The sequence below is a fragment of the Lynx canadensis genome, chromosome B4 (assembly GCF_007474595.2).
Source record: "Lynx canadensis isolate LIC74 chromosome B4, mLynCan4.pri.v2, whole genome shotgun sequence".
NCBI classification, from domain to species: Eukaryota; Metazoa; Chordata; class Mammalia; order Carnivora; family Felidae; genus Lynx; species Lynx canadensis.
The window spans coordinates 43,840,001-43,865,141 of record NC_044309.1 but is presented as its reverse complement, the minus strand read 5'-3'; the positions used below and the strand labels follow the sequence as shown (position 1 = coordinate 43,865,141).

Genomic DNA, 25,141 nt, shown 5'->3' with positions numbered 1-25,141 from the left:
ATAAATAATAATAATATAAATATACTATACAAACATACATATAATATAAATAATACTTATATATAAATATAATATAAATAATTATATAAAAATATAATATAAATAATAATTATTTATATATATAATAATAATATATATACAGTTAAAACTTCATGGCCAGAAAAGCTTCCCTTCTTCTAAGTAACTTCTAGGCATTAATCTTATAAATAATCTTATTTTTATTTTTTCTCTAGTTAGCTGAGTGTCAGACTTTACTTTTCAATACAGTAATTACATAAGATCTCATGGCAGGTATTTTGTTTACTAACTTTCCCTTGGGGACATCTTGTACCTATTTCTTTTTCCCTTTCTGTTACCTCCTTCCCTCCGAATTCTGTGTCAAATTCACTTAAAATAATCTTTCATTTTGGGGCACCTGGGTGGCTCAGTCGGTTAAGCGTCCGACCAGCTCAGGTCACGATCTCATGGTTCGTGAGTTCGAGCCCCGCGTCGGGCTCTGGGCTGAGGGCTCAGAGCCTGGAGCCTGCTTCCGATTCTGTGTCTCCCTCTCTCTCTGCCCCTCCCCCGTTCATGCTCTGTCTCTCTCTGTCTCAAAAATAAATAAACATTAAAAAAATTAAAAAAAAATAATCTTTCATTTTAAAATTTCTTTCCTTACACACCTCACCTAATTTTAAAAGTGAGGTAAAGAATAAACAAAACAACATGGGAGGCATTGCCCAGGAATTACTCAGACCCTCCTTCTCTTCTTCTGTTGCCTTTATTCACACAACATTCCTGAGGCTTTTCCTCCACCTTCAGTCCTCTGTTCTGTGTTTTTCTGTCACTGCCTTACATCAGCTTTCTCCCTCCCCCCAAAATATACAGAGACACTGAAAAATAATTGTGACATAGTGACAGAGAGAAAAGAACGGAGGAGAGTGAGTTCAAATGACACTTTTTTTGCAAATCTTCGCTCTGGTCTTAGTAGCCCAATAAGTAACTTCTGAAAATTTACAGTTAAATTAAATCAAATATGTAAGTAATGTTCGTAGGCATTCGAAAGCCTTTGTAATTATTGTAAACGTTTTCTTGTTCAATTAGCAGAAATTTTCAGGAAGTATGAAACATTACAATCAGCTTGTTTTTTTGTGGTTTCTACATTCTCTAGGTCTTGGGTAATTGGTTGAGATATAAAAATATCGCGTTTATTCTTCTTGGAAATTGCCAAGAATATGTTGGGCTTACTTCCTGATTCACGAATGCTTAAAACTTTACATTTAACACCAGACATAGGAAAGCTGAAATGTAAGCCTCAGGTGACATTCCTTTCCTATAGCTCAGCCTCTGGACTTTCTTTGGTTTTTGTTTTCCTTTTAATGATTGTAATACAACTTTTTTCTTTTTTTGATCGTTGAAAACACTAGCCAAAAGCTGAGGGTCTTAGGTCCAGATCTATGTTGCATAAAAATATATTTGCCTTTATTTGTATTACCCTAACGTGGCTTGGAGGGTGTAAACATGCTGGGTAAGTACAGAGTTTCTCAGGGTCAAAGGAGCCCTTGATAACATTAGTCTTAATTCTATTTTCTTCCTCTACATAGCCTATAAATACAAGCTGAGTTACTCAGCAAATTAAACAGAGAACTGCAGGAAAAAGAGATAGAGATAACACACTTTTCTTTTTTCTTTTTCCAAAATCCAAAGACTTTGCAAGATCGCGCGTGCGCGCTCTCATTTTTGAGTAAACTTTATCCCTAACGTGAGGCTCAAACTCAGGACCCTGAGATTAAAAGTTGCATGCTCTACCCACTGATGCAGCCAGGTGCCCCTTTGCTCATCACCCTACAAGACCTGTCATTGACACGTTATTTCTGTTTTTATATTTTATTGTCCCTCTTTTCTTGTCTTAGTAAAGTAAAACTAAAAAAGTCCTCTACTGCGAATATTGGGATAAGTTTGAATTATGAATAAATTTTTTTTATTTGTTTACTATTTTGGAGATTAAGAGGCACTTTTCCATAGGTTACCTTTTTTTATTTTAAAGCAAATTTCTAAACTGTCTTGGACACTGAAATTGGCAGTGAATATCCACAGGGAAAGTCATTGTCCTAGTCTTTGTGGAGCAGTCTTAGGTTTTAGCTATCTAACCTTTGTTCATTAGTGTGCAGAACAACTTTCCTAACTCCAATATACACCAGCCCACATTCCTTTCCCTCTTTCTTGTTTCACTTTTTTTCCATTACACTTATCATTCTCTGACCACCCCCCACCCCCCCACACACACTCACACACACAGGGAGGCATTTTTGTCATGTATCCCCAAAGAATGTATTCTTTGGCTCTAAAATAGTGACTGACATAGAGTTACCATCCAATAGATATTTGGTAAGTGAATGAAAGGGTATTTTCATCCTGATACTGCACGTGTAGAGAGAGAAAGTTGAGGAACGTGGGGACTTTTCTATGTTCACACTTCTTGTAAAAAGCGGTATCATTTCCTGGTTCTCAAGTATCTTTTCCTGGTTCCCAAGTTCTTTCCCAAGTTATAAAGTCTTCCACATTTAAGTATTGTCCAGACTCCATTTCAGTTTATAGCTGAAGAATGAGTAAAAGACACTAGAATCACAACGACAAGGTATAGATTCTATAGGAAATCAGTCGAATTCATCACATTGTGGATAAAATTGTTTAATATATAATGAGGGCTAGTGGATATGTATGAGAGGAAGACCAAAGGAAAATCACGTTGACTATTATGAATGCAATAATGATGTCTTTAAACTGAAAACAAATAAAGGAAGGGAAAATTTTGCAGCTGGTGGTATCTTTTTTACAGACTTCTTAAGGCACGTCACCTTTTCACTAACCCCTAGTACATTTATTGGTGATATCCTGTTCCCTTTAAGTCTTCCGCATGAAGATTGTTGGTTCACCTCTGACTTACTAGCTTTCTACAAATACACCAAATACTGTTTATCTTTGGAAAAGGCTAGGATTTCCTGTCAGGAAAAAAAAAAACCATTATTAATATTTTCTTTCGTTTTCAGCAAGCTTAAATATGTGGACTGAAAAGTGCAGTGCTTTATTAAAAATTAAGGAACTACACAATGCATAGCTATCAGACAACAGCCGTGGCAAAGCCTTTTGTCAGACAGTAGAGAAAATATAAGGGAAACGTGTCAAATATCAACCGTCACCCTGAGAAGTTTATCACGCACATGCCCACAAAGTATCTGTAAAGGTAAAGAAGAATCAAATGGAATCCGTAAGCCTCTTGAGTTAAGATTTGAAGCAAAGGCAAAGAGAAAGGAAAGGAATACTTTTGTCGGGCAGGGCAAACATCTAAAAGCTATGGAAGTATGAGTGAGTATGGCGTGATCCAAGAAAGCAACGTGATCAAGCATATTCGAACTGAGGGTTCGTGTCACAATATATTGGGATATAAGGTATCCTATTTTTTTTTAAATTTTTTTTTTCAACGTTTATTTATTTTTTGGGGGACAGAGAGAGACAGAGCATGAACGGGGGAGGGGCAGAGAGAGAGGGAGACACAGAATCGGAAACAGGCTCCAGGCTCTGAGCCATCAGCCCAGAGCCCGACACGGGGCTCGAACTCACGGACCGCGAGATCGTGACCTGGCTGAAGTCGGACGCTTAACCGACTGCGCCACCCAGGCGCCCCAAGGTATCCTATTAAAATCACTACTAAACGTATCTTGCAGGGGTAACTAATCAATTATTTAAATATATATTTATTGATCTCTGTATGTGTATAGTATTCTATTTTCCGGGATAACGTGGTGAGCAAAACATACAACAGTTGTGCTCTTATGGATCTTATAATCTAGTGGAGGGCGATGAACACAAATAGCAAAGAGGCAAAAGAAAGAAAAAAGCAAGATAATTTCAGATCGTAAGTGCAATGTAAAAAATAGTGTAATAGATCTTTAGGGGCGGAGCTTGGGACAGGCCCTTGTGTTCATTTCACTGGACAAGTAAATGCTGCTCTGAGAGTTAAGGCAATCAATCCGTCAGCATAGCCCTTTATTGGAAGCAGGATATTTGATTATCCGGATTGGTTGAATATACATTTCAAAATAAATTCTATCATGTATTTATCCTCCAGCTCCTCCTTGTGGCCATTTTCTTTTTCTCTCTGCTTTTATCTTTAGGTCTTTGATGCCTGCGGATTTAATCTTGACTTTTCTCCTTCCCTTTTTGTAAATAGTGTTGAATGAATTTCCATTTTGCCCATTCTCTAAATACTATCCAATTAAGACCCCTCTTTAAAAGTGTTCTCTGAAATGGGCACATAATATGTGGGAATGGAATGATCATTGAAGGGTGGAGTTAGAGTATCTGATTGTGTAAACTCTATTTCTTTTAATGTATCCCAAATCAACAATACTTCCATATTTAATACGTGCCTCCCCTTATTTCCCACAATGAACAGTACAGTCTGGGGGATTTAATTCATGTGACAGCAACACGGGAAGTCAAAGTTGATTCTGAGTTTTGGGCTAAGTGAAGTTTTCATTTACTGAAATGGAGAAGCATACAGTGACACAGCTGGGAAAGCACTGTTTATTTTTTTGAGGTGTTAAGTTTGAAACTCCTATAGCATATCTAAATAAATATTCCAAGTCGTCAGTCATATGTACGGACCTAGTGATCAAACCCTGGCCTGAATACATAGGTTTGGAGATCACCTATGTATGGCTGTCAATATCCCCGGATGAGCACAAACAGGACAGAGGGCCAGGAACTGAACTTTGGGCCACAGCAGTATTGTGAAGTCAGATAAGGAGGAACCAGCAAATCTGAGGGAGTATTAGGTAGTGAAGTAGAAAGAAAAACAAGATAATGGTGTCCTGTAGAACAGAGTATTTTGAATTTTTTTTTAACGTTTATTTATTTTTGAGACAGAGAGAGACAGAGCATGAACGGGGGAGGGGCAGAGAGAGAGGGAGACACAGAATCGGAAGCAGGCTCCAGGCTCTGAGCCATCAGCCCAGAGCCCAACGCGGGGCTCGAATTCACGGACTGCGAGATGGTGACCTGAGTTGAAGTTGGACACTTAACCTACTGAGCCACCCAGGCGCCCCTAGAACAGAGTATTTTGGAGAAGAATTTTAAGTTAAAGGGAACAACCAATTATATCAAACACTGCTGATAGGCCGAGTAAAATGAAACTGGGGAAAGAGTCACTAGATGGGTTAATGTGGAGGTTGATGGTGATTTAGGAATGCTTTTACAGATAAAGTGAGGGGAAAAGCCTGATTAAAGTGGATTCGGGAAAAGTAGGAAGAGATAGAAGGCATACAGAGCTTTTTGAACTCCTTTGTTGATAAAAGAATTCGAGAAAGGGGGTAATTGTGTGTATATTTGTGTGTGGAAGGGTGAATGAAACCTTTTTTGCTTATTTTTAAAATGGGGGATAGTATATCTTACGTGTAAATTAAGGTGAGTGAACCAGTAGAGATGAAACAAGTTAAAAATCTTTGAATACTAAGATGGAATGGATTCAAGTATGTACAGATGGAGATTGACCATGGATAAGAGTTTGTACAATTTGTACGAATGGTTGTACAAATGGATAGTGGTTGAAAATGATATTGTTTGACATACAGATACAACTTTCTTTCCTTCCTTCTTTCCTTCCTTCCTTCCTTCCTTCCTTCCTTCCTTCCTTCCTTCCTCTCTCTCTCTCTCTCTTTCTCTTTCTTCTCTTTCTTCTTTCTTTCTTTCTTTCTTTCTTTCTTTCTTTCTTTCTTTCTTTCTTCTTTCAGTATATTTGGTCAGTGGAACAGAGGAAATGTACTTATGATGTTTATATTTTCTCAGGATAAAAAGAAGTAGGTCATCAATTGAGTTTGAAGAAAGAGAGAAGAAATTTGAGAACTGAGAAATGAGGAACTGGGAATAATCTTCTAGGAAATTCACAGAATAGATTGGTTAGCAACCACGCTGAGAAGTTATAATTTAAAAATATAAAATAAACCCAGTTGATACGGTCACAGTCAGCTTTGTATGCAAGGGGGAGAGTAAGTAGAGTTGAATTTGACCAGGCTGCATCTTCCAGATGTGTGTGATCAATGAAGGAGTAAGCAATGAATTTGTAGTTGTACGTAAGGAAATGATTATTATAATTGACCCTCACAAATGGCCCAAGTCAGAAAATGGGAAAAGAGACATGAGCGATTCATGACAAAAAAGAGGTGGTATGGTCACCAAACTTGATATCCTCGTGGGCATCAAAGCACTGAAGGCTATAGAATCGCCACAGAGAGAGGGCTGGAAAGATAAGAGGTGGAGGTTAGAGAAGAGAATTTCTACAACAGAAGAATTAGAGGAGGTGCTTATATTGGCAATGAAATTGTCAAGAGTAGCCGAGTGCTGCCCAGTAGGATTTTCTGTCATAATGGAAGTGTTGTATATTTGCTGATGTGTAAGGAGTATGACTGAGGAAACGAGTTTTCATTAAAAAATTTTTTCTTCATGTTTATTTTTCAGAGAGTGAGAAGGAGAACAGGAGAAGGGCAGAGAGAGAGAGGGAGTAAGGTAATCCACAGCAGGCTCCGCACTGTCAGTGCAAAGCCTGACGTGGGGCTCGAACCCACAAACCATGAGATCATGAGCCGAGCCGAAGTCAGATGCTCGACTGACTGAGCCACCGAGCTGCCCCCCTGAGTTTTTGCTTTCATTAATTTAAATTTAAATAGTCACGTGAGACTAGTAAATACAATATTGGAGAGCATAGTTTTCAAGTATGATCACAGTGGGGGGATGCCAGGTGGTGTAGTCGATTACCGAGGTTATTCCGGGAACTGAGAGTCCAGTATATTGGAATTATCATCTACATAGATATTGGAATCAGTGCTAATCATGACAAGAGTCGAGATTTAAGAGATTCAAGACTATTGAAAAAATGGTAAGGAAATGAGGAGAAATTTGGTGTATGACTATAGTAAGGTGTGATATATAATAGCGTAATCTGTCAAAATGAGCTAGAGAGATGCTGGAAGTTTTGAGGGAGATAAGTATAAACAGTGGTTTCTAAACTAATACAATTATAAAGTAATAATAGATAATAAAGCCTTTTAGCATCATAATAGCAGAAAATGTGTAAGACGTGTAACCAATCCTTTTTCTTTTTTTTTTTTAAGTTTATTTATTTATTTTGAGAAAGAGAGAGAGAATGGAGGCGGGGGGAGGGGGAGGCGCAGAGAGAGAGAGAGGGAAAGAGAGAATCCCAAGCAGGGTTCATGCTGTCACCAGGGAGCCTGACAGGGGGCTGGATCTTAAGAACTGTGAGATCATGACAGAGCCAAAACCGAATCAGATGCTTAACCAACGGAGTCACCCAGGCACACGGATCATTTTTCTTATAGAAATTATTAGCCACCAAGTGGGATTCCGCATCACGGTTTTAAAACCCAAGTATAATTTCATATAATACTGTAAGAGGTTAAATGCTTTCTTAGGGAACTTGAGGGTATGAAAGAATCAGGGCAATGAAAATGAATACTCAGCCTTTGCAGAATGTGGTGAAAGACAAAGACCAAAGGAGAGAGAGAAAAACATCCTGAGTTTTCGTTTTTGTAATCACCTGTTTAATTTAACTTTTCTTCGTATCGATGGCCTCTGCCTTTGCCTGTTACATAGAATAGTAAACAGAAACGTAAATTTGTTATTTACTTCCACATTTTTGACAGGGGAGTTTAACTGATTATGACTCAGAACCTCGAGATAATTATTTTTTTGACTGAGCATTGCATCATTTTGAAAAAACAACAACAACAAACCAAAGAACAGGAACAAGAAATACATGCGCATTCGTGTGTTTAGAGATCAGACATAAAAGTTTTTGAAGAATCATTATCGTCACATTGTCTTTCTGCAACCTATCGGATATTCATTCACACCCATGAAATACGGGCAGTTTATTCTGGAGAACTTTGACGAAGATAATCTTCACACAGAGGTGGACCTTGAAGGTTCTGGATCAAGTCCTTTAGCCATTTGAAAACAAAAACCTACACCAAAACACCCCCACCAGTACTGTTATGTAATCTTTTCCTTCTTACCCCAAAGGAAACTTTAGAAAAGATTTCTTAGTTCCCTTGCTCATATATAGACCCCCCCAAAAAATTTTTTTGGGTCCTGTGTGAGTTCCCTCTTGCTGCTTTAGCAAATTCTACAAATAGAGCAGCTTAAACAATGCAACTTTAAGGTCTCTCAGTTCAGTGGGTTATTAATCTGACATGGATCTCACGGGGGTAAATCAAGGCTGTCAGCGGGGCTGTGTTCCTTTCTGAGTGCTCTGTGGGAGCACCTGTTTCCTTTCCTTTGCCTCTTCCTTGGTTCCTGGCCCTCCTCCGCCACCTTCAGCCAGCAATGTTGTCTCTCTCTGCCCGAATCTAGAAAAGGTTCTCCACTTTGAAGGGCTCGTGAGCTTAAATTGGGCCCGGCAGATAACGCAGGATAACTTCCTCATCTCACACTCTGTCACCTTGGTCACATCTGCGATCCCTGTTGCCATGCAAACTACTCTATTCAGAGGTTCTGGGGAGGGGAAGGTGCACATCTTTGGGGGAGGGCTGTCATTCTGCCTTCCACAGGTTCTCCACAACAATTATTTTTTCAAATATAAATTAGTGAAATTTTATAAGAAGCGATGATGGGATTAGAAGTAAATGCCGTGCCTGGAGTTTGATGCCGATGAACTAAATGACCAACCGTAGGTGAGAGGTGCTGTTTTTTTTCTCATGTTCTTCCAGATAATAGCCAGAACACTTGCTATATCAATTGTCTGCTTTGGGGCCCCTGGGTGGCTCGGTTGATTAAGCATCTGATTCTTGACTTCGGCTCAAGTCATGATCTCACAGTTGGTGAGATGGAACCCCATGTTGGTCTCTGGGCTGACAGCACGGAGTCTGCTTGGGATTCTCTCTCTCTCTGCCCCTCCCCCACTCTCAATCTCAAAATAAATAAATAAATTTAAAAAAATCGTCCACTTTCTTGCTCATAGGGTGTTGTTGAAACAAAGTATCACAGTGAAATCTTTGTGCAGTGGGTTGACTTCAGTTTTACTAGAAACACCTTTTCAGGGCATTTTGAGTCCTAAGAAAGAGAACATAGAGCTTGGTTATTTTATCAAGTTATTTTTAAGATGAGATGTATATAACTTGTAGCTCAAAGAGGCTTCAAGGCGTAAAGATTCTCTAGAGATTCCCCATATGCAGTGGTCCCCGTGACTACCCAGCACTGTTTGTTCTTCCGGTTGCCCCAAACTCCAGTCTTCGAAATTTTCAGACCTGAAAGATGGCATATATTCTCTAGGAGTTTTAGCTGCCCCACAACAACGACTGTTGGCTGCCCGCAGGTTAAAAACCGACTGAATAAACAAATTAAAAACAAAATCAAAAGCACCACACCATGAGCCAGCCCTTTTGTCCCCAGAATCTGCCTGCTTTCTTTCACTATCCCGGAACTTCTGGTAGTTGCTTTTTAAATCTTGTCCTGAGTATTAGTTGTTATCTCCAGAGGGATTATTCTGTTTGGAATTTAGCCATGCCAGAGGGACCTGCCATGGGTACGCAGTTTTAACAGCTATCAATTTCTTCTTTATGTTCCATTGCTAGTACTGCCACTCTCCCCTCTCCACAATCTGTCTTTCTCTGTCACACACACACACACACACACACACACACACTCACACACACACGTATTTCTTAAAACAGCAGCTAAATGTGGTTGGTCTTTACCTACACAGCTTTTTCTGTCTTGCACGTTCTATCTGATATGAGTGAGTATAAACCAGAACCAATGTCTTCATACAGGCTTAGCTGGTCTTTGACACATGTAAACACGACAGTCGGACCCTTTACTGAAACATTCAGATCCTCTACCTGAGGATCATGGGAATTCCCCCAGGAAACCGCCATCCGGGCTCTGCTCCAAGTACCCCTATTGCTTCACAAGAAGCAGTGCAGAAAGAACAGAGGGATTGAGATCTTTTTTATTCTGGTTTCTAAAGAGAAAGGTACTTGACTTCTCTTTCTACACACACACACACACACACACACACACACACCAAACAAAAACGAAAACAAAAAACAAAAAACTGATTGTCATTCTGTCCTTACAGAGGGGCAGTGGGGTGTGTCTTGGGTCAGTAGAGTATGTTTATAAAAGCTCCCAGCCTTGAGAAGAACACCCTGTTCCTGAGCCTGAAGACATTGCAACATTAATTGAGTAATTTACAGTAGCGCTTTCTTCTACAATGTCCGAAGAAGTGACTTACGCGACACTCACATTTCAGGATTCTGTTGGAGCAAGAAATAACCGGGATAGAAATAACCTAAGGAAAAGAGGTAGGAGTTCAGAGACAGCAAGATGTTGACCTTGGGGGATGCACAGGTGTTAAATGCTTTGAGGTTGATGCTAAGGAGAGGTGTGCTGCAGAATCTCCGAAACGGAGACAAAGTTGTGGGATGCGTTAAGTGGAATGGATGTTCGCAATTTGGGGGAGAAAACATGTACCTTCCAAGATCTCTTTAAACGTGTGGTATCACTATGTTTCTTGAGGCTCTGTGCCATAGTGAAACATATTGGATACGAGAGAAATTGAATTTGGGGATTAATGGATTTCTTTTTAAAAGTGAAGTCATGATATTGATACCTTGTGAGAGATGCCAGGCAAATATTCTTTTAGAAGTCAGATGGGAGGCTTCTAAAATAGAGAAAGTGGGGGAAATTTCTCTTTTCAAAAGTACAAATAACTGAAGAGAGGAATGGGAAGATGAGTGAGTCAGAAATAGACAGGAGATCATTTCTGTTTTAGAAGTTTAAAAAAACTGTTTTTAGAAGGTGGAAATTCCCAGTATAATTCGTACTGTTGAATCAATAATAACAGTATCTGTATAGTATTTTATATGCATTATATCATATTTTTCTCAAAATATAATTGTGAAGTAAATGGAATAATATTAGCAAAGCTGAGGCTGAAAAAAACTAAATGGTTAGCCAAGTTCTTACAACTAGTATGTGGAGTCCAAACTCAGTTCTAGTCTTCAGCTCATTCCCTTATCCCTTGTTGGAAGAAATGTAAATCTCTGTGGTCAGGAATCCAGGTTAGTATATCAGACTATATTCTTAATTTTCAATAATCTGTTGACAGTTCAGGTTGTTGCCCAAATCATCTGATATATAGGAACTACTTTCTCCTCTTTGGATTTATTTTTAAGTGTGTGTGTGAGTGTGTGTGTGTGTGTGTGTGTGCACGCGTGCGTGTGCGTGGTATTAGGGCGATATGCAAAGAGGACGGGAATTGGTTTGTCATGGAGTCTAATAAAACTGGTTATACATTTTCGTTTATTTGTTTGTTTAAGTTATAGCTGTAATCCTTGAGATAAAAGGAGTTGTGGTTGTGCTGTATGTGACAGTGCACCTGGAAATTTGCATTAATCTGTCTGAAAATGTTGGGCTAGATGCCATTAGATTCTGAATAAAGAAATATCATAGGTTAGACTACATGTTAATTTTGCCTTTCATTCAGTATTCATTCATTACCTACCAGATGCTAAATAGAATGTAATTGATAAAAGTAAAATCCATAATAATCCTAGCCTTGGGGAGGTTTTGTGACCTCAAAAACTTGAAGTCTCCCCTATTGTCCAGATAATCCAGAGAAGCATTTTTCACCACATCTCATACATGCATTTGGTAACCTTTTTTTTTTTTTTAATGTTTATTTATTTTTGAGACAGAGAGAGACAGAGCATGAACAGGGGAGGGTCAGAGAGAGAGGGAGACACAGAATCTGAAGCAGGCTCCAGGCTGTAAGCTGTCAGCACAGAGCGCGACGCGGGGCTCGAACTCACGGACCGTGAGATCATGACCTCAGCCGAAGTCAGACGCTTAACCGACTGAGCCACCCAGGCGCCCCTGCATTTGGTAATCTTAAAGAAGGGTGTTCAATGATATAAAACACAAACCTAAAAATTAGGAGACACTCTTAAAGGGAAAGAGAATGGTGGGAAGAGAAGTGGGGGAGCACTGATGGTAGAGATCTTACTGTACATCATTTTAGGTATTTTTGAGAAAGTAAAGAGAGAAATAAGAAGGAGATTTTAGGAAGCTGGGGAAGCTTCCTAAGTGGGAGAAATAAAAACTCATGTGCAACTACAATTTCTCTGTTGGCTTTCTTCAGGGTGTCCAGCTCCTTCCCCCATCTGGCGCCAGGCTGCCCTGAGTCTGTTAACTCTTTGTCTGATGCTGCTGATTGGGCTGGTGACCTTGGGGATCATGCGTAAGTATATTTTCATCGAACCCAAGAAAGGGGATTAGGAAACACATTTGTAAACTATGCAGACTCAGGTTTGACAATATTATATGATCACATCTCTTTCATTCTTCCAAGTCTCTAAGCTCAACAACCAAGGGACAGACTTTATGATTATGAGGATTTTGGAAATGGATTTTATCCATTTCCTCTTAATAAACTAGACTGGATTATGAACACGGCTTTTGTTTTTCTCTTTATTCGTTGGAATGGGGAGCTTCTTTTCTGCATAGATGCACATCTACCTATTATCCCATTGGTGACCAACAGGGAGCCAACGGAGGGGGACTCAAGGAAAAGCGTGTCGTTTCATTCACCCCAAAGACTTAGTACAAGACTGGCTTAATCTGCTCACTCAAGACCTTTCTAGTGTAGAAACAGCCTGCCTGCTAGAAATGAAAAAGAGATAAAAACAAAGAGGAGAAGTTACCTGGGGGACCTTACCCTGTATATAGAAAGTTGAACCACCTCTGCGTAACAATGGAAGTTCCAGTCCCAATCACAATAGCCCCCCAAAAAAGAGTATTCCCTTGGTTCTGACCCATCCTTGAACCGTCAGGGTCGGACAGGATAGGGAGTTGTGGACTAACATTAAGTGGAAGAACATCCCGAGAATACACACTTTGTAGGGTGTCGTTAAGTATATGATGGACAGAGCAGTATTCCCTTTCAGGGGACTTGCAGGCAAGAAAGTTTATTTTCTGGAGGATGCTAGCACCTTCCATGCTACTTTCTTTCATTTTTACATGTGGAAGATTTCATAGGTAATTAGAATTTAGACATACTGGTTTGAACATTTAACTAGGAGCTAATGATGTGGCTTTAGCCTTTTTTCTTTTTAGCCTTCTTTCTTTTAGAAAGAAACATGATGTTCTAGCAGCAGTAACAACTATTCAGTAGCCAATCATTAGGGATTAGCAGTTGATCTTCTACAATGATGTATATTTTAAAAATGAAGATGCACTGATGCATATTCATTGGTTCACTATAGACGGGTGAAGGGTTTTTTTTTTTTTCCTGAAGGGCAGTGACTCTTAAATTTATTGTGACGATGAATCACCTGAGGTGATAATTAAAGAGGCCGATTTTTATGGATCCAAGGCCAGAAATAGTCTAGTGTGGCAATAAATCTGCATTAAAAATGTTTATTTACTGGGGCGCCTGGGTGGCTTGGTTGGTTAAGCGTCCGACTTCGGCTCATGTCATGATCTCACGGTCCGTGAGTTCGAGCCCTGCGTCGGGCTCTGTGCTGACAGCTCAGAGCCTGGAGCCTGCTTCAGATTCTGTGTCTCCCTCTCTCTCTGCCCCTCCCCTGTTCATGCTCTGTCTTTCTCTGTCTCAACAATAAACATTAAAGATTAAAAAAAAAAAAGTTTATTTACTTATTTTAAGAGAGAGAGTAGGGGAGGGGCAGAGATAGAGGGAGAGAGAGAATCCCAAGCAGCCTCCCAGGCTCCACACTGTCACTGCAGAGCCCTGCACAGGGCCTGATCTCGGGAACCATGAGATCATGATCTGAGCTGAAATCCAGAGTTGGACACTCAGCTGACTGAGCTACCCAGGTGCTTCTAAAATCTGCATTTAAAAAAAAAAAAACAAATATATGGATGATTCTGATAAAAGTGGTCTTCACACCATACCTATTGCCTTAAAGGATTCTGTTCCCATGAAAACACCAATTACATGAACCAACTCCAAACAGGAAAAAAAAAAAAACACACTAGACGAATGGCAAAATGGCATTGCCTTAGATGAAATAACAAAGATATATAATCATTAATTCATTCATTTAATACAAGTATAATCAGATGCAAAATCTCAATACAATTATAAAGGATGAGCTCCAAACAATTTGGAATAGCAAGGCAATCGTGTGTGCTTCGTCCACGATGCTTCAATTATTGGGAGCCACTAATACATATGACATGATGTAAGAAATATGGCTGTGTTAAAAGAATTACCTCTGGCTGAGAATAAGAGGATATGTGAACATGTATCCTATTATGTCTTGGAGTTTTGCAGACATCTCATGAAATTAACTCAGATTCAGAGAGATTAAGTCAACTGCAAAAAACCATCCACCAACAGCAAGATAACTTCTCCCAGCAGCTGAGTGACTACAGGAATTTTCCCACTGAGGAGGAGCATCTCAAATCCCAGATCTCCAGTCTATTGAAGCGGCAGGAACATATGGCCATCAAGCTCTGCCAAGAGCTGATCATTCGCACTTCAGGTAATCAGGACCTACCGTCAGGTCAAATCTGTTGCCCCAGTGGGCACTGATCACATGAGCCACCTTGCAGTATGAGAAAGTTATGGTATCCAAAGACTCCTAATGATGTCGCCCTACATTTCCAGGGCACAAGGGAAGATAGGAATTTATTTAACATTTCTGAAAACACAGAGGTGAATTTGGGGAGCATCTTGCGATGATCCCAACCTGGATTCTTCAGCCTCTTAATGTGTGAACCATTTTTAGGTGATGCTGATGTTATAAGAAGTTAAAAGTGTAGCTGGTAACTCTGAGGCCAGAAGACTGAGGCCTGGAAGGAGAATTTCGATCACTGTTGCCCCAGCCCATAATTGGGGGTGATTTCATTTTCACAGGCTCCTAAAGCGGTATGTTTTCAGAATGCTGGGTCTCAGACCCTATCGTCAAGTTCAATTACTTAGTTCCCAAATCCTTTCCCAGTCACGCCAGGATTATTTAATTTGTGCTAATGGGTGTAATTTCTTTTTCAGACCACAAATGCAATCCTTGCCCTAAAATGTGGCAATGGTACCAAAACAGCTGCTATTATTTTGCAACAAATGAGGAAAATACCTGGATTAACAGTAGAAATAACTGCCTGGACCAGAATTCCACCTTGGTGAAGATAGATAGCTTGGAGGAAAAGGTCTGGCTGAATTTCTTTCCCTGGTTATAGACATTATTCATATGATGGAAAGTAAATACATGGAATTTCTGACTCACACAGTGGGAATTCGGGCATTTTGAATGAGAATGAATATCTTAACGTCTGCAAACCAGAATGTGGCTCTCCCATGATATTTTCCCTGTTGTCTCTCTCAGGATTTTCTGAAGTCACAGCCATTACCCAAGTTTTCTTTCTTCTGGTTGGGCTTATCATGGGATCCATCTGGAAAGAGCTGGCTATGGGAGGATGGCTCCATTCCGTCTCCATCGTTGTAAGTCTCAACTGTCGGGGTGATGGGGGGCGGGGGGAAAGCAAGCAAAGAATACTAAGAAATGGAACACTAAGAAAATCAATGTTAACTGTAAGAATTATAAATCTAGATACAAAAATAAAAGAGTACAATGTACGAGGAAAAGAGAGCTTCAGGAAGAACTATTGAGAGCAAGACTACCTAATTTCATGTATGTGACAAACTCATGGCAAAACACGGAAGCTTTTCTATTAGTTGAAATTTCTTCTTTTTAATTTAAAAAACAAATAATACGCTTTGTTTGAAGCAGTTTATAAATATTAGCCCTATGATAAAAGCACTGTTATAGTCCTATTTTAGGGATGAAACAATTGCCATAGAGACATTAAATAACTTGCCTGAGGTCACTGAGCTCCCAAGTGGCAAAATCAGGACCGAGTGCTTTTGTGATCATGACCTTGGGCTCTCTGCTACCCTGACTGCCCAACACTTACAGTCCAGAGGGTGGTGTTTATCATGGACATACATTAACACATTTATTTAAATTCCAATTGTCAACCACTTTCTAACAGCAAGTATGTCTAAATTGGTGAATCACTTTAATAATTAGTTTTTTTGATGGAATTTACCAATTAGATTATATGGCAAATGTTTTTCATGACTTAAAATGAGCTGAATCCACACCTTCAGGGTTTTGAGGAAATATTTAGTGTACCTATAGAATACATGATACTTTTAAAATTACAGTTTTTGCAACTATTTAAAGTTGTGAAAAAATAGATGTCAAAAATATGTCAAGGAACACAGTCTTACAAAATTCTCTTAGTGATTACAAATCAAATATTTTGAGGAACACAGCTCATCACAACTATATCAAGACGATACAGTTGTATTTGTACTTTTTAAAAAAATTTTTTTAACGTTTGTTTATTTTTGAGACAGAGAGAGACAGAGCATGAATGGGGGAGGGTCAGAGAGAGGGAGACACAGAATCTGAAACAGGCTCCAGGCTCTGAGCAGTCAGCACAGAGCCCGACGTGGGGCTTGAACTCACGGACCACGAGATCATGACCTGAGCTGAAGTCAGCTGCTTAACCCACTGAGCCACCCAGGCGCCCCAATGAGCCACCCAAGCACCCCTGTACTTTTAATATAATACATGGTATTTGTACATTACATGAAATGTAAGATCATTTGGCACATTTCTGGGTGTGGTGGGTTTTTTCTCCACCTCCCTTCCCATTAAGTTATTCACCCATTCACCTCACTCCTGTTTTACTCCTTAATGCATGTTGTCCAAATTTCCTTTTTTAAAAAAAACTTTTAATGTTTATTTATTTTTGAGAGACAGAGAGAGACAGAGAATGGGCATGGGAGGGACAGAGGGAGAGGCAGACACAGAATCCGAAACAGGCTCCAGGCTCTAAGCGGTCAGCACAGAGACTGATGCGGGGCTCGAACCCACGAACCGTGAGATCATGACCTGAGCCGAAGTCAACCAACGCTCAGCCGACTGAGCCACCCAGGCGTCCCGTCCAGGTTTCCTTAAACTGAGTTATAATCACTCATTTTCCACCAAGGGTACTGTGCTTCAGCGGTGGCTCCCCACATTCCCTGAATAACAAACAATGACAGGTCTGCACTTTTGTCCCCAGATATATGTCATCTTTGTCCATTTCCCACCATTTTGTCATGGTGGGACACACCATGACAATTTTGCGCTCGCTAATGACCACTACCAGTCATATTAAATCAACCAGTCTGGTTTCACCCAAATACTCACGGCGAAGAGCATGTGCAAAGTAATAAAAACACAAAGATGAGAGTCACTTCTTTGCAAATGGAGCCATATTGGGCATGAGATGATTACACACTAATCCGGAGTGTTGCTGCCAGACTGAGGGTTTATAGAACGCGCCACCATACCCTGGGAAGTGCCACTGTTTCCATTTTGGGCTTTACGAAGATGAGTCCCTTCTCCCAAAGGACTTTTCATTATCCCAGGCCCCTCCGCTCACTCCCGGTTAAAATATGGAGGAGATGGTCCCTGCAGCAAGGTGGGGAGTCTGACGTCACTGATGCCCTGAGACTGTGGCTGTTATCACGCAAGGTGCTGGGACTGAGCTTCTGAATCACACAGCCGTTTCCTCCTGAGTGAGGCTAATCTCAGCAAGCGCAGAAGCCAAGAGGAAGATTTAGTAAGCCGGGCCCTGAAGCCAGAAAAGAACACTGCAGTTTATGCAGATCATGCGAGTAAAAAGGCACACAGGAGGTTGAGACCAGCTGAGCATGATTTGTAATGACGTTATTCAAGGGTTACCACCAATTCCTTACGGAGGAACTAGGGACCAGTATCAGAACCACATCGATGTAGTCACTTATGTTCTCCCTTAACCCTTATCGTGTTCTTTCTTCCTCCTCCACACGTGTGTGTATATATAGATACATAACACAAAATTATATATACACAAAATTATATTTGTGCATAACAAAATGTAATAACTGTCCACCCAGAACGTGATTTCACTTGTCTGTTTTCCTTCATAAAGTTCCAAAGTAAAGAAATCCTAGTACTTCTAATATCATATGTGCTGGGTAGTTTCTACCACGTTAATGGAGAGGTTACAAATTCTCAACCCAGAACTTAAGTATCCTGCTTAAATAATTCTACCTGGGATTATGATTAACTTGAAATGAAAAACTCAGATATGCCAGCTTGAAGAATTTTGATATGTTGTGGGGGCTCCCGGGTGGCTCAGTCGGTTGAACCTCTGACTTCGGCTCAGGTCATGATCTCACGGTTTGTGAGTTCGAGCCCCGCATCGGGCTCTGTGCTGACGGCTCAGAGCCTGGAGCCTGCTTGGATTCTGTGTCTCCCTCTCTCTCTGCTCCTCCCCCACTCACACTCTGTCTTTCTCTCTCTAAAAAAATAAATAAACATTAAAAAAATTAAATAAAAAAAAAGAACTTTGAGATGTTGTGGAACCAGAAGTCTCTGAAAGTTCAGATAGATGGCTTTCGGTAACTGAGAACACTGAATTGTGATCAAATTTCAAATACGAAATTTGTCTTTAATTTTAAATGGATGACTTTCCAGATTCAGCCCTCGAGAATACACCCAGATCAACGGATCCAGAGGATGTGCCTATTTTCAGAAAGGGAAGATTTATCTTTCCCGCTGCAGCGCTGAAATTTCTTGGATTTGTGAGAAGACAGCTACATTAGTGAAGATCGAAGATCTGGATTAATACGCATCTTCCGAATTCACCAAGATGTAAGGGACTTGTGATTACGTTCATGGGAAGAAAGAGAAGGCTACCGGACCACAGCCAAAAACATGAAAAGATGACGGTGTACGTAAACTATCAGGCAAATAAATTTCACGGAACATCCTCTGCTTCATCGTCTGATGGCTTCTGATCTGATGTTCTGGTGACTGCTGGGGACCTCGGGAGAATAGCCACTGTATGGCCCTGTTATTCTATCTCAGCATCATTTCACTGAATTTCCTCCCTCAAATAAAAGGCTCTTTTCCTGCTCTGTCATCACACATGCACAAGTGCACAGGGGTGACGTTTGAATATTTAGCAGCCAGCAGCCCTGGAACAACATTCAGGAGGCCCCGTTGTGACAGAGATCTGGGGGATTCTGGGATAGGGGTGCTGGCGGCTAGGGCAGCAGCATTATACCAACTGATTTGAAAATATTTTAGTATCTTGGCAAATTGTTTGCTTGTACCCTTTGTACGAGCTTTGTCATATAGGTGGAGTAGCACATCATTTAGTATTTATACTATCATTTTTTAGATCAGTAATGTTGAGGTTATTGCTTGGGTAATCTGGGTATTAGAAATTGTGTGAAGATAGTAGAACCATTGTGTTCTATTTTTCAGAACTTTCCTGCGGCGTAGCTGGTCAGCGTCCCTGCACGGTAGTCGCCAAACATCGTAAATCTAGCTTGAACGTTTTTCTGGGACAAAATTGCTTATTCGGTGAAGGAGATGGTTTTTACTTGCTCCTCATATAATTGTGCAGCTGCGTAGAGGCTCGATAGAATGGTAAACTAACCCACAATACTGATCTGGCCAAACCAGAGATCTAGAATTCAGTGGAAAAACTGACACGATCGGAGTTCTGAGCTAGGTGCATTTCAGACTACTTTGACAATCCTTTGAAAGAACATCACACTAAATCCAGTAGCCTTTTACTCTCTAAAGATTTAAAATTGAGAGCTGATTGAAATTTTACATAGGCACTAACAGAAACTCTAGAACAAAGGAATCAAAGTCTAATGTGAAAATGTAGTGAAAATTATAAGCAAAATATACGTAAGCACAAATTTGGAAACATAATTATTTCATCATAGTTCAAGTGAGCAGGCTTTACTAATTATCATACAGGACTGAAACACAAGTCTAACGCAGATTTAAAAAAGCAACTTTACTCTTTTATTTCTTTAGTAGCTTTCTGTCACTGTCACTCGCACAAAGACAAAATTATTCCTCAAAGGTCAACACCTCTGCACCTGACTCCCACACATTTGAGTTTTTCTTTATTCCCCTGGGAAAGATCATTTCTTCCTTTATTCCTCTATTTCTAACCATCGAAAGATCTACTATTAGTGTTAAAATATCTTTGTTGGTTATTTTGTTCCTATCAGGAGGTTACAAGTTTCTTCCCTGGTGTCTTGTATCTTTTAACTCTTATCTCCTGTGCACTCTGACTTTCACCCTCACTGAAAGAGGACGTTTCTGTTTCTGACCTCAAAGTGGCTCTGGAATTTCACCAGATCGTACTGCTCATAGACGTCTCCCCACTTCCCTGCCATCATGATGTCGTCCCTGGCAGCCTTTGCAGTGGATGAGTAAACCCAAAGGTCTTCTGGAAGATCCTCCAACCCCTTATGTCGGAATAATTTATTCCTTGCTGCTTTCTGATACCTTGGCTTATGTTATGAGACATGCCATATGCCAGGAGTCAATCTCTCTCTCTCCCCACTATTGAAAATTTCTGGGAGATATCACACAACACACACACACACACACACACACACACACACACACTGTCAAAAGTCCTGGGGAAAGGCCATGGTTTGTATTTGTTTTGGATAGCTGTCCTTGCCTCATTGAAGAGTTATGTAGTTTCCAAAGCTGTCTTCATGTAAGATTTATACAGGTAGTCCCCTTAAAAGGACAGATTCCTGGGCTGCACCTCAGGTCTAAAGACTCAGAATGACTGGAGGGCAGGACTGCGGAATCTGCAAGTTTCACAAACGCCACTGGAGATACTTATTAACTCGGCCTGGATATTCGCCAATGTTTGAATAAATGGCCTCAATACTAGCTTCCCTGAGCAAGCATATTCAAAGGCAAAGGTGGCAGAACCATCCTCAAAGCGAAAACTCTTTCTTTTCTGTCTTTAAAAACATTTTGCTTATTTATTTATTTTTAATTTCATTTTGCCGGCTTTACTGTGATATAATTGACATATAACATTGTATAAGTTTCAGGTGGATAAAACAACGATTTGATATATGTATTGTGAAATGATTTCCACAAGAAGCTGGAACATCATTTTTAATGTGTATTTACTTTTGAGAGAGAGAGAGAGAGAGAGGGCGCGCAATCCAGGGAGAGGCAGAGAGAGAGAGACGGACAGAGGATCTAAGGCAGATAGCAGAGAACCCAATGTGGGACTCAAACTCACGAACCGTAAGCCAAAGGTGGACACTTAACCAACTGAGCCACCCAGGCCCCCCATAGTAGGTTCAGCTAACACATTCATCACCTCAGTGGATGGCTCTTTCTGCAGTGTTAGCAAAATTAGTTTGGTTCGTGCAGGGCGAATTGGGTCAGGACAGGTCAAAATTGGGACAGAAGTAAGTACAAACCTCAGCTATTTCATTTTTGTGAGCTCGTCCCACAACTCTTTAATGAGAAGACTGGTTGGGGTGGTCAGGATAGACAGGTAATATGCCATTTGCTTTTTCTGGCTTGGTGGACATACTCAGTTTAGCTGTGCACTGCAATTATACTGAGAAGCTTTGAAGAAACACTGATGCCTGAGATTATTCCACCTCTTAGGACTCTGATATAGTTGATTGGGGGTGTGATTAGGTTATGGAAAAAAGAATTTAAGCTACTCTTAGGATTCTAATTTTCAGCTAGGGTTGAAAACCACTGGACTGAGATCATTCTAGCGACCATTTTGTTGGCGTAGGGCTACCATATTGGTAAAATAGCCAGACGTCCATTATATATGAAGAGAGAAGGTGAGCTAGTCCCATTGGTGAGGAGTCCATGGCCTTGGGACAGTGGGCATGGTGACTGTGATCGGAAGCTAGGGTTGTTGGTATATTCGAGGCTGTATACTGATTACCCTAAGTGAATCATGCTTGTTATGTTTGCTTATGTGTGGAGAAAGATGAAAGGGCACATTATTAACACTCTTTTCCTCAGGGCAGGTGTGATAGTAGTAAAACTGGACAGGAAGAGGATAGAATTAACTTTTAAAACTGAGAATTCATTGTGAAGCAGAGGACTGAAGAGGCGGTCAAATTTAACAAGACAATCCTGAAGCCAATGGAATTCTGTTCCTCAGGTATGTTAGTCTTGCCGAACAAGTAACTTGAAGAGCTGACATGTTTTTTCCCCCTCTCCTTCAAGGTATATGATATTATCAAGATAATAAAGTGCATCTCCCCTCAGTTTTCTCTAAATATATCTTAGCATGTTTTTCAATAATCAACAAAGACTAGGATTAAAAGTAGAGCATACTGGGCTTGAAACGTACTGGTTCACCCATTAAGCCATTTTTTTTTTTAAGTTTATTTTTGAAAGAGAGAGAGTGTGTGCACGTGCACCTGAGTGGCGGAGGGGCGGAGAGAGAGGGAGAGAGAGAATCTCAAGCAGGCTCTGCACCGTCAGCACAGAGCCTGTCACGGGGCTCGAGCCCACAAACCTGAACCGGAATCAAAGTTTCAGATGCTTAACTGACTGTGCAACCCAGGCACCCCCAATAAGCCATTTTCAGTGATCTCGCAGATCATTTCTAATGTTCCCTATGAATAATCTACGTTCCTCTTTCCGTTTTCATAGTCATGGGGTCTAACGGCCTTGAAGCAACACCTCTACCTCGATGCCTATTATGTAGCTCCCCAGCGATTCTGGAAAATATTTGACATGAACGGATATTTTTGGCTATCTTGAGGACCAGAAAAATGTGATGTTTCTGTAGGCGATTTTCTTCCATTCTCTGCCTAGAGTATGGAGGTAGAGAAACTGTTCTCTTCACGTTCAGGTTCACAGTTAGAGGTGAGAGTGCCGTGTGTCCTCTCAGTTGCTCAGCAAGCTGTAAGACACGGCGAGAGGTGTAATACTAGAAATAGCGAATGAGTGCTATATGTGGAAATACTGAAGAAGGAGTGGTAACGTCGCTTTGGGTCTACTTACCCAAAAGCTGCTTTGTGTTTTCTTCATGTTCTAATTACCTTCTTTGGGTTAGGAGGCATGTTCTACTTGTATACTCAATTGTAATTTTATTTATGGACAGAAGTCAAATCTGTGTAAATAATAAAATACGCTGTAGCTGATCTTCATGCTTCCCCGATCTGTTTAGACTGACAAAAATTTCTTAAAATTCCTAAAAGAATCGTGTAGGTGCCTCTGAAACCAATTGTGATGACGACGATAATAATTAATTATAACAACGATAAAAAATATTCAAATCCTCTGAGGAAACGGCCATCTGTGAAATCAGGGGACCCATTCTGAGAGAGGACGGGAGGATTAAGTTTAACGTCCTGGTTTGGGCACAGGGTTGGTTGGTAGAATAGTCCACGGCACAGGTGGACGTAATCTTGCAGCCTCTCTGCCCGGCCCCTGGGACCTGGAAAGTGTCCCTGAATAGCACTGTGAGCTGACAAGGTAAATCTCCATTTTAAGGGCCAAAATAAGTAGTTTCTGGGAGGCCAAACATCTGTTTTTAAAAAGGCACACCTGGCGGCTCAATTAAGCGCCCGACTCTTGGTTTCAGCTCAGGTCATGATCTCGCAGTTTTTGTGGGTTCGAGCCCCATGTCAAGCTCTGTGCTGACAGTGTGGAGGCTGCTTGGGATTTTCTCTCTCTCCCTCTCCCTGCCCCTCCCCTGCTTGTGCTCTCTTTCACTGTCTTAAAATAAATAAACTTTAAAAAACATATATATATGTTTTTATATATATGTTATATATATTTTAAATATATATATTTTAAATATAAAAATATATATTTTTAAAAATATTTTTATATATTTTTATATATTTTTTTATATATTTTAAATATTTTTTATATATTTGAAATATAAAAACATATGTTTTTATATTTTTAATATATATTTATATATTTTAAATATTTTTTATATATTTGAAATATAAAAATATATATATATATATATATATATATATATTTTTTTTTTTTTTTTTTTTAGGGGGAGAAATTCAAGTCATGAAAGACCAGAAGAGGCTTCTAGGCTGCACCAGCAGGAGGCAGCAGACTATCAGTGAGAGGGACAGGTACGCACCAGCTAAGGAATTTGAAATTTTTGTTGTCTGACATTCCGGATGTTTCTTCCACTTTTAAGGGATTCTCATAATCGGAGAGAGGAAGGGGTTGTGGGATTTTCTTTCAGCATAAACCAAGATTATAACAAAAACAGCCATCTCCGGACTATTAAACTAACAGCCAAGGGGGAAACTTCCAGACACTATGCGCTGTTTTTAATCCGAGCCCTCAAACTCACAGTACTGGGCAAAGGCAAATTATAATTGGCATGATAGAAAGAGCATTTGAATTCTTATTGGATTCGTTTGGTAATGATGACAAGTTATGAATTTCTGGTCTATCTCTTTGATTCTCAAGTCTTTTATAATTGTTTTTATTACAGGAGTAATATTCCTTAAGTGCTTTGCTCCATCGTTCAATCAAGTAATTCATAGTGGAATAATCAAAATTATCTACCCTCACAAAATCAGATAATTCTCCATAAATACAAAACATGTGGGTACTTAGAGGAGGCCAATAATTCCTTTGAAAATATAAGCACGTATCTTTGACTCAATTCTTCCATGATATTTTGTGATTTTAATTCAGAAAATAGAACTTAAAAATATTTCAATTCATGAACACAATTTAAAAACTTGGTTGATAACTTGCAGATGTCATAGTGTTTTATTTTGTTCATTTCTAAGTGATAACTGTAGCAACAACTGCAGCCTGTGAGATAAAAGATTTTTTTAGAAATAAGAGAAATTTTTAAAAATTCTTCTTATTGAAGAATTGTGATAGACAAATTTTAATATCGGTGCCTTAGAATTTTGGCTGTTTAAATATGGATATTACCTCAACCTTAAAAAAAACCCTAAAATTTACATATAAATGTGGTTTACTGCATTATTAATTCATCTTTTAGTTTAGTGTGTGTTTGAATAGAGATTCAACCTAACAGACAAGTATTGATTTTATTCTACGGATCCAGATCTGAACTTTATCCCTTGGCAAAAAGTGGTTGGTCCAAGTTGTGGACATGTGACCCAAGCGAGATAAATCTGAGTTCATTGATGGGTATTGAGGAGGGCACCTTTTGGGATGAGCACTGGGTGTTGTATGGAAAC

The 25,141-nt window shown here is 39.9% G+C and overlaps 1 protein-coding gene across 4 annotated transcripts in view; it reads left to right on the top strand.

Moving 5' to 3' along the window:
* Positions 1 to 10,197: 10,197 nt before the first annotated feature.
* CLEC12B (C-type lectin domain family 12 member B) overlaps positions 10,198 to 25,141 on the top strand; it is a 36,199-nt gene continuing 21,255 nt past the window's right edge. The window contains exons 1-9 of one of the 4 annotated variants that reach the window (XR_003970206.1): positions 10,198 to 10,358; positions 12,197 to 12,295; positions 14,343 to 14,561; positions 15,071 to 15,225; positions 15,402 to 15,517; positions 18,594 to 18,849; positions 19,389 to 19,553; positions 21,954 to 22,095; positions 23,959 to 24,043. Coding sequence is in view for 2 of the 4 variants with exons in the window: in XM_030321671.1 (XP_030177531.1) it covers positions 10,268 to 10,358; positions 12,197 to 12,295; positions 14,343 to 14,561; positions 15,071 to 15,225; positions 15,402 to 15,517; positions 18,594 to 18,744 (831 nt within the window). In the remaining 2 variants the exon portion in view is untranslated. Of the gene's footprint in view, positions 10,359 to 11,905; positions 11,941 to 12,196; positions 12,296 to 14,342; positions 14,562 to 15,070; positions 15,226 to 15,401; positions 15,518 to 18,593; positions 19,037 to 19,388; positions 19,554 to 21,953; positions 22,096 to 23,958; positions 24,044 to 25,141 lie in introns of those variants that run through there. The other 3 variants (XR_003970207.1, XM_030321671.1, XM_030321672.1) reach the window with 3 other exon arrangements.